Genomic DNA, 16,125 nt, shown 5'->3' with positions numbered 1-16,125 from the left:
CTCCTCTGACGACCTTTACATCTCAGAGTCCCGGGATGGATCCTACTATGAAGAAARGAAGAGTGATACAGAGCTCCCCATAGATCCGCAGCACACCCACATTAGACAGGCTGAGTCCCCCCATTCTGTGGAGTCCCCTGAACCATACAACAAGAAAGCCATGGTGGAACATCAGAGACCACCATCGAACTACAGCCCGGAAGAACGTAGCCTGGTCAGGGGACTGAGCCCCAGCAGAAGCCAGGAGATAGACACCTTATCACAGGGGCCAGGTAGCGTCTACCCTGGGGAATCCGTGGGCTCCGATGCCGAATCCTACCCAAGCACCCCTTCACCGACTCCCCYAAAGTCCCCACAAGCCCCCACCCCGAACCCCAACTTGTGTCAAATATCAAGGCAACGGTCCACCTCCTCTTCCTCCGTTGGCCAGAGTGAGATGACCCTAACTCTGACCCATGGGCAACCCAGGGGGGACGGCAGGAGGCTGGGCTCTGGGACGGGGGCCAGGGGGAATGGGAATGTTGAGTCTCTGGAGGAAGGAGGGCACAGCGAAGCACCTCCTGCTTATCTATCCTTTGGAATTTCAGCGCAGGGTGCTGAGCAGGCAGAGCAGTGGGACTCTGCGTCTGAGAGAGATCTCCCCAGTCCCAGCAGACACAGGGTGAGGCGCGCACGTAAGTACCCACCCTCCTCCTCCCCCCACCCCCCCATTCATTTACTGTAGATTGTGTACCAATGTAAGTCTGTGCAACTCAAAACTATGTGGTAACTTTCTTTGTCGCATTCGGCTTATAATGAAATAAAACAATGTTAGAAATGTTATTTTAATGCAATAATTTGAAAAAAAAGGCATCTCAAAATGTAACTGGCTTGTTGTCACTTAAATCATGTTCTTTGTAATGTAAATGAACTGCTGTTATTGCTGCTACAAAGTACAGTGATGTTTATAAAGCAAAATAGATAATGATGCAATGTTTGAATTTGGACTAAAGGGCATGACTGCTGGGATGTGTGTTTTATTTGAACTGGGCATATAGGCTGACTCTCCTGTGCATTTAATAGTCTGAGTGGATAAGAATAAAATACGACCATGCCTCTGATGAGGCTGGCAGATGTTAATTTGACGGACACCAACATGTGTCATCCTGGCTTGACACCCGATCCCCTTTCAAACCGTTAGCTTTGACTGTGTAATGGAAAGTTAGCTCCTCAATTTTCTTGCCTCATAGACCCCCCTAAGTTAGCTCTGAAATGACACTAGTGCTTTTATTGCATCTTGCAATGTGGACCTAAAAATAAAAGTACACAGTTGCTGAGTCGGCAGGTCCAGGTGATACTGAAAGCACATTAAAAGTAGCAGTCCAACGTTGCTGAATGTTTACCCTCTTTGGATTTGCTGTCTGCTTGCTCTATGCACATGGCAAAAAACTTTGTTGCAAACACCATGCAAACAATATATTTTTTAAGTGGTCTATTTAGTTTTTTTATTAAATGTGACGTTTTAAATGGGGCCACAGATGTTTTGATAAATATTATTTTAAATTAACACGAAGTGTCATTATGTGTTTATACWTTGTTATTCTTTTTTTTGTTTATATAAATTATATCAAATGCAATGAATAATTTGCGTTCATTCAGTCTACAACACTGGCAGATGGACAATAACAGAAAAACATRGATAAATCAGATTGACAATAACTTATTTGAAGTGTTTAAGGAGAAGTATTTTAAAATGTAATTTTAGATGGTTTTCTTTAAACTTCAGCTAAATTTAGCCACCGCTAGCTAAAAACAATGGGAGTGATAGTGGCATGTGGTGCCTTTAAAAAAAGCTGGATCACCTTTAAGTAACTTTAAACCAAATATCTGAGTTGATCTAAGATTTAAGTTGATTTTGGCCATGAACATTTAAAAAGGCACTGCATTACTTCCATAGATTTGTTGCTTCTTCTATAGTATAATACTGAACATCCCTTTTAAGATTTAAAGTGTTTATTTGGCAACAATGTAGGCGTATAGTAGTTAACGTATTATTTTAATGTAAAGATGAAAGTTGTAATATTGACCWGTTGTGTCTGTTGTCTAATGTATGCAAATTGGATGTATTTGTCAGCAAAAATACATATATTATCATCCTCTAGTGAGCACTATAAAAACTTTATAGCTCTAGGATAAAATTAAATAAATTCTAAATGTCAACTGACTAAAATCTAACTTAAAAAGTATCATATTTCTATTATTTGTATTTGTTTGCTACTTATAATATAACTATTTAAAAGTATTATTCGACAGCACAGAGTCTTTATACAAGCTACAGGTAATTGGCTAGGCAACTATAATGGGTTTTGCTAGAACTGTGCAGTCAGTTTATATGACATCCATCATGTCAATAGATGACAGTGTTCCGTAGACCTTAGGGTGGAAGCTTCAAGTAAGGTGAAGTGTTTGCTATAATACAATATGGTAGGAAAGACATTTGTCAGGAGTCATCGGGACAAGATAATAAATAGAAGGTTTGGAATTCAATTTCAAATCTCTAGCTCTCTATTTTGTCCTTTATTTTGGAGATGTCTAAATATTATGAAGAGAAAGGTTATTCTAAAATATTGGCCGTTAATGTTCGAATGATTTGTAATACATAATGAAATAATAGAGCTTGTTGTTTCCAAAATTGTCTGTCTCCAAGACTTCTATTCATAATGTAGTAAACTAAGGTACTGTACGTGATAAATTCCTTTCCTCAGGAATCATGTCATGATATTAGCACTGTACATTCATAAACACTAACGGTTTTGCAGGTAAGGGCAAAGGATTAGATGTGAACCATACTAATTCAATTATATTCAAGACTAAGAAAGGCTAGATTTACCATAGGTGCTGAGATCAATAAGTCACAAACAACTAAGTTGAACAATGTCAAAAGATTAACCATTTGACATTGTATAGTATTAATCAGATATTTCTATTCAATATCTGTTATATTCTACAGCTATCCCCATGTACAATGCATTCGGAAAGTATTCAGACCCCTTCACTTTGTTAACTTACAGCCTTATTCTAAAAGTTATTAAATTCATGTTTTTCCTCATCAATCTTCACGCAATACCCCATAAGTTTTGCAAATGTATTAAGAAAACCCAGAAATAACTTATTTACATAAGTATTTAGACTGTTTGCTGTTTCCATTGATCATCCTTGAGATGTTTCTAGAACTTGATTGGAGTCCACCTGTGGTAAATCAGATTGATTGAACATAATTAGGAAAGGCACACACCTGTCTATGTAAGGTCCCACAGTTGACAGTGCATGTCAGAGCAAAAACCAAGCCAAGAGTTCGAAGGAACTGTCTGTAGAGCTCCGGGACAGGATTGTGTTGGAGGAATGGATCGGGGGAAGGGTATCAAAAAATGTCTGCAGCATTGAAGGTCCCCAAGAAAACAGTGACCTCCATCATTCTTAAGTGGAAGAAGTTTGTAACCACCAAGACTCTTCCTAGAGCTGGCCGCCCAGCCAAACTGAGAAGGGCCTTGGTCAGGCAGGTGACTAAGCACACAACCAAAACAACGCAGGAGTAGCTTCGGGGCAAGTCTCTGAATGTTCTTGTGTGGCCCAGCCAGAGCACGGACTTGAACCCAACATCTCTGGAGAGACCTGATAAAAGATGTGCCACGACGCTCTGCCTCCCGCCTGAAAGAGCTTGAGAGGATCTGCAGAGAAGAAATGGAGAAACTCTCCAAATACAGGTATGCCAAGCTTGTAGCGTCATACCCAAGAAGACTCGAGGCTGCCAAATATGCTTCAACGAAGTGTTGCGTAAAGGGTCTGAATACTTATGTAAATGTGATATTTCAGTTTGTTTTTTTATACATTTGCAAAAAATTCTAAAAACCTGTTTTTGCTTTGTCATTATGGGGTACTGTGTGTAAATTGATGAGGGGATAGAAACGATGTATTCCCTTTTAGAATAAGGCTGTTACGTAACAAAATGTAGAAAAAGTGAAGGGCTCTGAATACTTTCCGAATGCACTTTAACTTAAATGGCAATTGAGAAAGCTACACCCTAATCGAATCGGTTGATGACATTCTCAAGACACAGATCATTTGAAATGGGAAGACAGTTCTCTTGTAATGTACTGTATGTGGGCTACTTTTATGTGATACCTCCTCACATTACATATGCATCATTCTGAGGTAGCAAACAATTATAATTTATGTAATTACACTCTCTTTTTAACTCTGTCCTCTCTCCTCATCTCTCCCTCACAGGGCCCAGACAGAGCGAGAGCCAGTCAGACAGGCAGGTGAAGGAAGCCAAGTCTAAATGTAAACGCATTGCTTTGCTGTTGACCGATGCACCAAATCCCAGAAACAGAGGGGTGTTGATGTTCAAGAAGCGTCGGCAAAGGGTTAAGAAGTATACACTTGTCAGCTACGGGACAGGTCAGCACCAGTTTGACGACGAAAGCGGCAAAGACGTAGAAAGTGAATACAGCAAAACGGTCAGGTTTACTTTGGCCACTAATGATTATTCAGAACTTGATGAAGACTACTCAGTGAATGTACGAGACCGAGACGTCAATTTAAACTGGGAGAACCTTGGAATAGCCAACATATTTCACCACCTGGAAGAGATGGAGCAACTGCCAGAGACAAAAGGCAAGGGCGTGGCAATGTTTGTGCAGCGCCGCCAGAGGATGGATGAGATTGCCTTAGAGCACGAGGAAATGAGGCGCAAATGCTTACCCGTCGAAGGTATTGTAGAGCTTGAAGACACAGAAATGTACAAGTCTTACAAGACAGATGAAACTTATGTGCAATCCAATCAAATTCAATACAGTGAAAGGCATGCTGATCAGATCTACATGGATGCTCATGGCAATCAACATCTGCAGTACAAAGAAAACCAACAGGAGATGCAACAATATGCTCACATGATGAACAGTATGCCCAACCTCCTAGCTAGTGCCATACCAAAGCCTCTTGTGCCCAACAGAACAGCTAAGCCCTTCTTGGGATCCCAAAACAGAGTGCCTGTCCCATTTTCTCCTCTGAGTGGTGTCACTAGCCCAGTGAAGCATCATGAACTCAAATTCAAGGTATCAGTCCCTATACACACAGTTCCACAGGTCTGGTCCCCAACTGGGGACTTCATAGCTTCGCGTGACGAACGCATATCTATACCAGCAATCAAGACTGGCAACCTACCAGACTCAAAAAGAAGAGGTGCTAATAGAGCGGCCTCTGATCAACCCTCCAACGCATATATTCAAAACAGAGGGGAAAGAAAATCATATATTGAGTCAGGCGAAGAGGAAGACTACTTTAGTCTTGGTGCTGAGGCATGCAACTTTATGCAACCCCGAACAGTCAAGCACAAGAATCCCCCACCTGTTGCCCCAAAGCCTAGCATCAACCCAGTCTGTCCACCATGGTTGAAGGAGAGTCCCTCGAATGTGCTACTTCACCTGGCAAGGAGTCCAATCCCGGCATCTTTCCCAAGTCCAGTGGGGKCTCCTCCTCAGCAATACTTCAAACAACAAGACTGGCTTTYGCRTCAGCAAAYGGCGAACCCCCGKGAACCACCCCAAACTCAGKCACGACCACAGCCACCYATGAACACCRGGGCACCAGCCAACTCAACATCACCCTCTCAACTTCATCCAACCATGAATAGCTGGAGTCCACAGCCACCGCGGTCCCCAGTGAGTATTCAGGCCCCGAACCCAACTCACACGGCACCTCGCCAACCCACAGTCTCAAAGAATAAGTCCCCAAATCCTTCGGTGGCATCTTGCCCACCCCAACGAGGGAGCTCTTACAGCCACGCAGCCAAGGCACCACCTACCTCTTCAATGGGTCACATCTCTGAGGGCCATGTTAGTCCAGCCATAAATGGTCCAACTCTGAGGGGAAGAGGTGCCGAACTCTTTGCCAAGAGGCAGACCCGTATGGAGAAGTTTGTGGTGGATGCCGAAACAGTTCAGGCCAACAAAGCAAAGTCTCCTTCCCCCACCGCCTCCCTTCCAGGTGCTTGGAGATACTCATCCAACATCCGAGCCCCACCTCCTTTATCATACAATCCCCTTCATGCTCCTTTCTACCCCCCTGCAGCAGCTAAACAGCCCTCTTCAACAAGTCCAAAAATCAAGCCAAAGACCAATGTGAAAACAAAACCACAACCCTCCAAGCACCTGGATGCCCTAGATGTCATGAAACATCAGCCCTATCAGCTGGACTCATCACTCTTTAGATATAACGTAGGCACTGAGGCTGAAGGCCTTAGCCCTAGCCTCAAAACGGCCCCCATCCCAACCCCTGAGTCAAACCCACCCTTGAGCCCTAAACCTGCCCCTGTTGTCAGCCCTAGACCTGCCTTTGCCATTTCTCCTTACTCTTACCCTGCCCATGACCTTCCCCCAGCAAACCAACAAAGCAAGCCCATAGCTCCTGCTAAGTCTACTAGATCGGTGAGTGTCCTATACCCTACACAGTCAAGTGAACCACTCCCAGTTAGCAAGCAACTGGATTGGAAGCATAAAGCTTCACCTGCTGTGCATGATAGCGCCAACAAAGCTCCCCAAGCTCCAAGCACCCACTGCCCTATACCCACAAGCACTCCCTGTCAGCTATCTCTCAGTGTCAACTCAGCATCTTTGTCTTCTATACCCTTTGATGCTGATGTCCTCTCTAGAGGTACCATTCAAATGGCTCCTCGGCCTACATTTTCTGCCAGAAAACAAGCGGTAGCAACCAAACAATGGAGGCATGTCGTTCTGCAACACTAATCCCAACCTACTGCCCCATTTTGATGTTGCAGAAAATGCAGAGATTATACACTATTTCTTACCATTTCTAAAGCACCATTTATTTATTTTAAACTTTAAATTAGACGTGTCCTGCCAAATATTTCAAATAATTGACTTGTTTTTGGTAATATCTTTGCATTGTTGCGGTGTCAAAATGTCACCCTATATCTTCTTACTTTCTGCTGTACATAGTAGGCAAACCTAGCACAAAACATTTTAAATTACAACTTAGAACAGCAAAACTAAACAATGAATTCAATCTTTAAAGAATGTGCAATATGCATGACAGGTCAACAAGGGAAAACATTGAATGCATTTTCATTCTGGTCCTCTAGCTTTACCAAAATGTTGAAAGAAATAGCAGAACATTTAGATTTATAGGAAATTAATATAAGAAAACAAATGCCTCTGTCTCACTGAAGTCATTTTCCAGACCAACTATCTGGCTTATACCAGTGATATTATACAGACAGAATATTTCAATAGATATCACTGCATATGGTTGTTATCATTAATTGGCCACCCCTCCTCGATCTACCTCCTTTGCTTGAGTTAACGCCCCACTTCAACTTGATAATGCTGTCTGTTTGCTTTATAGCTTGTAAAACAATGAAATTAGAGGCTACTGTAGCTGTATGTGAGTGTTTCTGGACTGAATGAAAAACTATTGAGAATGAGAGACTATTGTAGGTGTTGTTAATGATAGCTTCTGTGTTGTTAATGATAGCTAATGTTAGCTTCTGCTAATACCAATGAAAGTAGTGTTTGCCAATGAAGCTAGTTAGCTAATTTTGCTAGCTATTGATACACAGTTTAGCAAGTCAATCCGTTAGGTAGCTGTTATATTGTTTTCTGCAGCGCTAGATCATTCGCGAGGATACAGATACTAGCAGGGGAAAGTGATATACACTTTAGGCATAAGAGGCAGAATTCAACAAAAAAGCTTTGGTCCCACTAGGGATACATCGTGTTGAGTAATTTCAGGAAAATGAGATCAGTGGTGTGTGCAGCTGAAAAGAGGAAACATTTCTAGTTTGTCTATGGTGCTTTGCCTCGCCTTTTTTTGTTGTAAATTAATTTATGTTTAGGGTAGCCTGTATTCACCAGTGGTCTCATGACCACATGCAACATTACCATTATTGGAACAGTAATGTTCATACCCATAGGAAATGTAAAACAGTGTGGGTAGGTTGGATGCTAGTCAAAATAATGTTTGCAATGTATGCAATATGATAGCAATGAGAGTGCATAACATAAAAACCGGGGGGTTTGTTCATACATTTATGATGACTATGATTAGAAGAGATATACAGTAATAAGAATAATAAGAATAATAGGCACTATATTTGGATGCAGACCTCTTACAATTCCTTCAGTCTCATTCCAAACTATATTTAATAGTGTGATACAGCTCAAASCTTTTGCTAATTGTGTTTTTAAAGCCCCCACTACATCTTTGTGTTGTTGACAATGTGGAATTTTGTATTTTATTGTAAATTATGGCCAGTCGCTTAGTTGTTTTTATCAACATATTCATTTTAACACTTAATCAAACATGATTTATTTTCAGGTTAAACGCAATTGATATATATGTTACAAATAATCCTTCTTTAATTTCCAATCAGATTGCTGACTTTACCTTTTCTGTCCTTTGTTACATTTATTTTTCCTCTTTTATGTGTTCCATTGTATATTGCACTTCTTGTACTCGGCACAATCTTGCTATTAAATATCTCCCTTTAACTTTCCCTGTGTATGTTTTCATATTTCATTACTACTGCATGGACTCTTGCAACGTTTTWTTTTATGAATGCATCACGCTTTAATTATTGTACCACACTCTTTATTTATTTGTAATACCTCTTCTATTTTAATGTTGCTTATGTATTCATTAATGTTGACAATTCTTAGTACCTTAAGCAATATCTGGTTAAAAACAGTAATGATACAACAATGATTGCCTCACTGTGCATCATGCAGGTTAGATCACATCTTCTACTTTACAGCAAATTAAACTATATTTGAGTCCTTTCCACCTGTATAAGACGCTTTGGTAGGTTTAAGTTTTCAATGAACCACAAGGCAATGTGTTACGTCCTCTAAACAGGTCTTTGTTGAAACCCAAAGTTTGCATGGAGACCTGCTATGAGCAAAGGGCTCATCCGTTTCCAAATATAGCTCAGACTCACCATCTTTAAAACCTGCTATCCCTTTCAAAAAGTTAGGTCTGCTAAGCAGAGACCCGATAGGATCAACCCCTGCCAAAGGTAAGTGCTGAAAACTAACTCTCTTCCCAGCCATTGGTCTTAATTGGCCATGAGGACTCATGTATTTTAGGGAGAAACTACCCCATTACGTCACCCAGATATGTTTGGAACATGACCACTGAACAAAATGTGCAGTAATGTTGCATCATTAGGTTTGAGGGCCGTTCACTACTGTGATTATTTATAGGTGTTAATCTCCAGGCAACAATGACACTGTATGAGAGAGTGATATGACTTCTATGTTGTGAAAAAATAGCAATAATCATGGGGAAATGTAATGGACGGTGATAAACACACAGTTGAGTAGAATTGGCCTGTGTCCATTTTGAAGAGTTTGAAAGGGGATAGCCTGCCCTTTCACGGGAGGCAATGCTCTCTGACACTGTGTCTGGATATCATAAGGTGAATGCACCAATTTGTAWGTCGCTCTGGATAAGAGCGTCTGCTAAATGACTTAGATGTAAATGTAAATGTGTGTGTGTCTGTGTGTGTTTTATTGGACCGCAAAATGAATCACCTTACTCCAGTGCACAGGATGAGAATCTTCTCCCCTTCTCGGCTCAAGTAATCMAGGCCAAACCAGGTTGTGGAGAACTACTGTTTTTCTGTGTATTCTACCCCAAATTATTTGTTGGGAACAGAGGGTTACAATGTCACATGTATTTAATGCCTCAATACATGTGCATTACAGTACATTTGGTATTTTATATTTCGACCCTGAGCCCCAGTGTGTACAGTATGCTTAATATTACCAGAATCACATCAATCCAGTACAATGTCCTTTTCTTCCAGGGACTTGGCAGAAGCTACTCTCTGTCCCTACCCAGACGGATGTGCTCCATGTCCTACATGCCCTCGCAGTCATCTATGTCCCCTGTGACCACCCCTGTGTTCCATCCATCTCTCGGGAGGCAGACCTCCTGGCAGGAAAAAGCTGCCCTCAAGCCCCCCAGCCCTTGGGAGGCTGCCTCCCGGAGCACTCTGGGCCTGGTGGACGACGCCTTCCGATTCCAGAACGTCCCTCAGTCCATCGCCACTAACGTCAACTCCGCCGCCAACCGACGATCTCTTCCGGAACCTCCGGACGAATGGAAGCGCAAGGTGTCATTGGACGCCCCCAGTGTCAGTGGTGGTTACTATCATGCTCCACCCCCAGCCATGCATACTAGGTCTATGAGCATGACCTCTGCCCCTGTCTATGGGCCTCCCTTCAGACAGGCCCAGCCTCTGTGGTCAGCGGTGAGTGCTATGGGTCGAGGCCCGGGCCACCCGAGTCAGTCCCTCTACGCTACCTTGCCACGCACAGCTATGAGAAGGTAATCTCGCACAGTCATCTGTACATCCTCAGCTAGAATTCAAAAATATAAACAGTGCACTTGTAAGAACAAACGTAGAAAATATAATTGGATGTACAGATGTAAACAATAGGGCCAGCATATTATAATTAACAATTTGATCAAGGTAGTGTTTCTTTTTTAAGACAAATGTTTGGAATCAATGAGGAAATACTGATGTACCAAGATAGCTGATAATGGTCTACAGCAGCATGCTAAGGTGAATTACAAGTTTGAAGATGGAATCTGCAGGGAAACGGCGCCACTGTTTGCCCCACCGCCATTGTTATTGTTTTTGTTTTGAGGTGAGGAGCGTTTCACAGTGTGAAAAAAAAACATTTGCAGTATATATTCTGCTGTTCTATCATGCATGCAATGATGTCAGAGGGGGAAAAAACAGTGTTAGTTGTTTTTAGTAACTTTGTTTCACCATTATGGAGTCTAGCTTTAAAGGTTTTCATTTCTGAAAAAAAAGTACTGATGTTAATGGTCTTTGGTTTAAATTGGAGTTTGTTTTTCTATGTGTGTGCATGTACAGTATTTTGGTTTGAGCATGGATTGTTTGTGCATTTTGTCCTGTGGCCACAGGGGGCAAAGAAGTGGTTTCTCGTTCTCTACTATAATTCTGATCAGTGAAGTGCATTCACACACATCTATAGTGTGTACTGCATGTTCCATTGAATGTTCTGTACCTGAAAAGTTTAAATTCTAGACATGTTTTATGAATTTTGATAAATGGATACATGATAGGCCTATTATTTATTTGCATGTGCATAAAAGTAAGAGGTTTGCAAGGTGATGAGTGAGAAAATGGCAGATGGAAGGGAAAAGAAAGTTAGATGTGTTGAACCTATAACTTGTTTTATTTTCCACATAATATGAAAACTAAATAGAAAAATGGATTGAGTATTGTTATGTGATGTAAGCGGTAACATCTAAAATAGAAATACAGTAAAGCGGATTTCAAATGTACTGCTAGGGTTCCTTGATGGTTTGTGTAATATGTGCGATAGCATGTGGAGCAGGATAGATAGTAAGTACCAAGTGCACATACTGATGAAAACAATCAACATTCATGTTCACTTTCAGACAATCCCTCTGTTACTATGAAAATTAAGGAAATGTACAAATGTCCTACATTTCTTAAAATAATAAATCAAATGTCAGATTTTTTTGCTGAAATATAGAACATTAACAATGTTTTTGTTCATGTCATTCAGTCAGTTTGCAAAACATAGGCACACACTATATTCTAGACCACGTCATTGAATACAGGTTGAAGTTTCTGTGATTGGTTTGGCACTTCCGTGAAAGGCATATGAAATGTGCCACACTTTCATATGGACTGTGAATGTGTTGAAGATATTGTAACTTTTATCACTTGATCGTGTTGTTCATTTGTTGCAGCACTGAAGATAAATATTGTACTCTTCCAATAAAATGTTGAGTACACCGTGCCTCTGATGTTTTATTTCATTAACATGTATGTAAGATATGTAGGATTTGTCAAATGTTTTTTACACTTTGGAAATTGTTTGTTTACCCAATCAAAATGTGTGGTATGCTGAATTCGTTGAGAAACAAACAATTGCTGGATACCAATAAAACATATAGTAATATATTAGATACATGTATATAAATGGAGTGGAATGTGGAGTTAGTAAAGTAGAGAGAGTACTTTTCTAAAGTTACACTCCACTGCAGCCAGTGTTTGTTTTGCTAACATGTCAGGTTATTGCTCCGACATCCGTCACAAAGCATCTCCACAGGTCCATCCAGGGACTAGTAACAAAAGAGACGGTTACATAATCACAGACTGAGCTATTGGGAGACGACTGGTGGGAGACTTTACACAGTGTAAATGAAGTTGAAAAGAGAAAGTTAAAATGTTAAGTATGAGAAAAAAACAAAAAACTATCTCTTTGCCAAACATTTTTTGTTGTGAAGAGAGCCACATGACACCCCAACCATTTAAATCTATCGTGAACAAAAATATAAACACAACATGCAACAATTTCAAAGATTTTTCAGAGTCACAGTTCATAAAAGGAAATGTGTCAATTTAAATAAATGCATTATGCCCTAATCTATGGATTTCACATGACTGGGCAGGGGCGCAGCCATGGGTGGGCCTGGGAGGGCATATGCCCACCAACTTGGGGGCCAGGTCGACCCACTGGGGAGCCAGGCCCAGCCAATCAGAATGAGTTTTGCCCCACAAAAGGCCTTTATTACAACCAGAAATACTCCTCAGCACCCCCCGTCCCCCACTGACAATCCTGCAGGTGAAGAAGCAAGATGTGGACGTCCTCGGTTGGCGTGGTTACACGGTCTGCGGTTGTAAGACTGGTTGGACGTGCTGCCAAATTCCCTAAAACGACATTGTAGGCTGCTTATGGTAGAGAAATGAACATTCAATTCTCTGGCAAMAGCTCTGGTGGACAWTCCTGCAGTCAGCATGCCAATTGCACAATCCCTCAACTTGAGACATCTGTGGCATTGTGACATCTATGACATGTGCACAAGGTGCACGTGTAATGATCATGCTGTTTAATCAGCTTTTTGATATGCCACACCTGTGAAGTGGTTGGATTATCTTGACAAAGGATAAAATGCTCACTAACGGGGATGTAAACAAATTAGTGCACAACAKTAGATTTCTGATTTCTGGGATCTTTTATTTCAGCTCATGAAACATGGGACCAGCACTTTACATGTTGCGTTTATATTTTTGTTCAGTGTACTTGTGTAGTTTCATTTTTACTCTGAATGTTTTAATATTAAAATATATTGACACAAATCATCCCGAAGAACCAGTCACTTCAGAAGTAGTTAGACAATTCAAGGCAGTAAGCTTGTTTCTTGGCAGCACTGTGAAGATAAATGATTTAGTATCTTGACAGCACTTATCTTAGAAGCCCCATGAACTTACAGCTATTTCTATAACATTACTCCTGCAAAGTTGTTTGCTTGATTGCTACAACACAGTGTAATAAATAAGTTCATCTATGCAGTGGCAATTTTAGCATGTAAATCTTGGTGGGGAAAACTACCCACTTTTTTTAGATGCATGCCAGCAAAGCCACTACACAACACAACACTAAACAATACATTAATTGCACTATAACAATGTCAAACTGTGCCCACAAACTGTTAGTGCCTACATAAAGATGTCCCAACAGCAGAGCTTTCTTTTCAGCACCTTAGAGTGAATCGTTACCACTGCTACACCTGGCTATCACCGGAGCCTTGTCTGGCAGCGAAACAGTTCAGCCTCATTTACTGACTTTTTAAAAAACATAGCTGATATGGCTGACTTGCTTAAACAAATGTGGTTTCTACTTACAATTGAGATGTTAAAACTATGGCATAAGGAGATGATGAGTGAATAAGAGGCAATCCGACATTTCGATTAAGACAATGAGCGAGCTAGGATGGACTTAGTCAATAAACTATTTGTTCAGCACTTTTGAAATATACAGCGACAGAATTCAGAATTCTTACAGCATTCTCCCTGTACAACAAGTAAGAACCGTAGGATACGTAAAGGGGGCATACAAGCAGACAATGAACACTCTTACAATATTCAATGATTACATTTCTCTAAAACAGTATAGGCTACATGTGCACCATCAAGTCAGAACAGTAAGCTAAGTTATGAGGGGGGAAAGGGACTAAATAGTTATGATGAGGCACATGGGCTACTAACAGCTTACTACACAACATACACCTAGTATTACTTTCTTAGCTACAGTATACATATCTCCCTGGCATATTACACCATTTATGCAGCAGCATACAATACATTTTTGGACTCACCTTGTTGTGCTGTGATCTCTTAAACAGGGAGGTGGCGAGGCGGTCCTTGTGGGCAAATTGTGGCATTCTCTGGATTTATGTTGCTTTCAAGACAACCGGAAACTCTGAAAAAAACAAGRTTGAATCATGATGTCAGTGATCTTCAGGTCGGAGCTTTAGAAAGAGGCCCAAATTCCCAACTTGGAATTCCGAGTTGGATGACTGTTCAAAACGTATTTTCCCAGTCTGAGCTCTTTTTTTTCTTCCAGTTTCCAGTTGTCTTGAACTCACTGAAGTCTAAGATTTCCCAGTTCTGACTTTCCAGTTGTTTTGAATGCGGCAGAAGTTATGCTGGACTGACAGCATGGCCAATGTATTCAACCTTTTCTGGCCCATGGTGTTGAATATTTATCCTTTTAAGATTGGAAAAGAGACCCTTAAACACAGACTTGGACCACACACACATTTCAATGAATAGCAGAATAGTGATTGCTTTGCCACGCTTGCAGTTAGCCACTGATTCCTTCCAAACCAATCATTGTTGAATTTGCGATTTCCAAATTGTTGTGTAATGTTTATGTCCAATGGCTGATGAGCACCGATACATTTGATCTATAATTTGTCTTCATATGACAAGGATTGAAATGGACTTGCCAGTAGATTGTCGATGTGATACCATGATGATCATGATTGATTCATGATGATCATGATGATGACTGCTTCTCTAGCTTGATAGCTAAGATTTTTATAGTATGATGTTGACATGATCAGCCCAATCAAAGCTACGGTAGATATAATGTGGCCAACGCCATTTTATATGTGGCCAATGACCTTGAGCCTTCTTGGATGGGCATTTCTAATGTAATTATATGGCAGCACCCAAGGGTCTTGTTTCCGAGCTCTCTCCATAGATTTTGCAGCGACATAGTGTCCCCAAGTGACAAAACACTAAGCAAATCATGGCACAACTAGAGAACATTACCAACCACTACGCTCCGTATTTCCCGCTGGTTGCCCCACCACCACAGAAAGCACTTAGCTAAGCTGAAACTGTCACGCCCTGACCTTAGAGAGACGTTTTATTTCTCTATTTAGTTAGGTTAGGGTGTGATGTGGGGTGGGCATTCTATGTGTTGTATTTCTTTGTGTTTGGCCAAGTGTGGTTCCCAATCAGAGGCAGCTGTCTATCGTTGTCTCTGATTGGGAATCATACTTAGGTAGCCTTTTTTCCCACCTATGTTGTGGGATCTTGTTCTTGTATTGTTGCTGTTGAGCCCTACAAGGCTGGATGTTTCGTTGGTTTTCTCTTTCTTGGTTTTGCTGGTTATCATTAAATTGGAGCTGCCTTACTCAAGAAAGCAAAAAAGAGACCATGTTTGTATATGGCTTTATTAACTCAATCCTTTTTTTTTACATTGTTTGCAAACTGATATGTGACATATATTAATTCCAAAACAACATGCAACACAGGCAAAAAATAATAATAATATAAGAGTACCAGTCAAACGTTAGGACACACCTACTCATTCAAGGGTTTTTATTTATGTTTTACTATTTTCTACATTGTAGAATAATAGTGAAGACATCAAAACTATRAAATAAATCATATGGAATCATGTAGTAACCAAAAAAGTGTTAAACTAATCAAAATATATTTTATATTCTTCAAAGTAGCCACCCTTTGCCTTGATGACAGCTTTGGCATTCTCTCAAGCAGCTTCATGAGGTAGTCTGTAACGCCCGGGGTGTAGTGGGTGAGAAGTCAGGCGCAGGAAGCAGAGAGTTCAGGGTAGTGCTAACTTTTAATGCACCACAACGGTGAACATACGCCAACCAAAACAAATGGCCCAAACACGGGGGACTTAAACAGTCCAGCAACAAAAAAAAACACATGGGAAAACCGTGACACACAGACGTGTA

The 16,125-nt window shown here is 40.9% G+C and overlaps 1 protein-coding gene across 1 annotated transcript; it reads left to right on the top strand.

The window, feature by feature from the left end:
* The first annotated feature begins 436 nt into the window (after positions 1 to 436).
* synpo2b (synaptopodin 2b) lies at positions 437 to 10,441 on the top strand. The gene is made up of 3 exons (XM_023998040.2): positions 437 to 674; positions 4,267 to 6,467; positions 9,866 to 10,441. The coding sequence occupies exons 1-3, from the start codon at positions 437 to 439 to the stop codon at positions 10,391 to 10,393; spliced, it is 2,967 nt and encodes a 988-aa protein (XP_023853808.2). The 3' UTR covers positions 10,394 to 10,441.
* Positions 10,442 to 16,125: the final 5,684 nt, after the last annotated feature.

This window comes from Salvelinus sp. IW2-2015, linkage group LG13 (genome assembly GCF_002910315.2).
Source record: "Salvelinus sp. IW2-2015 linkage group LG13, ASM291031v2, whole genome shotgun sequence".
Lineage (NCBI taxonomy): Eukaryota > Metazoa > Chordata > Actinopteri > Salmoniformes > Salmonidae > Salvelinus > Salvelinus sp. IW2-2015.
The sequence above is the reverse complement of the archived record's forward strand: the minus strand, read 5'-3'. Positions and strand labels throughout refer to the sequence as shown.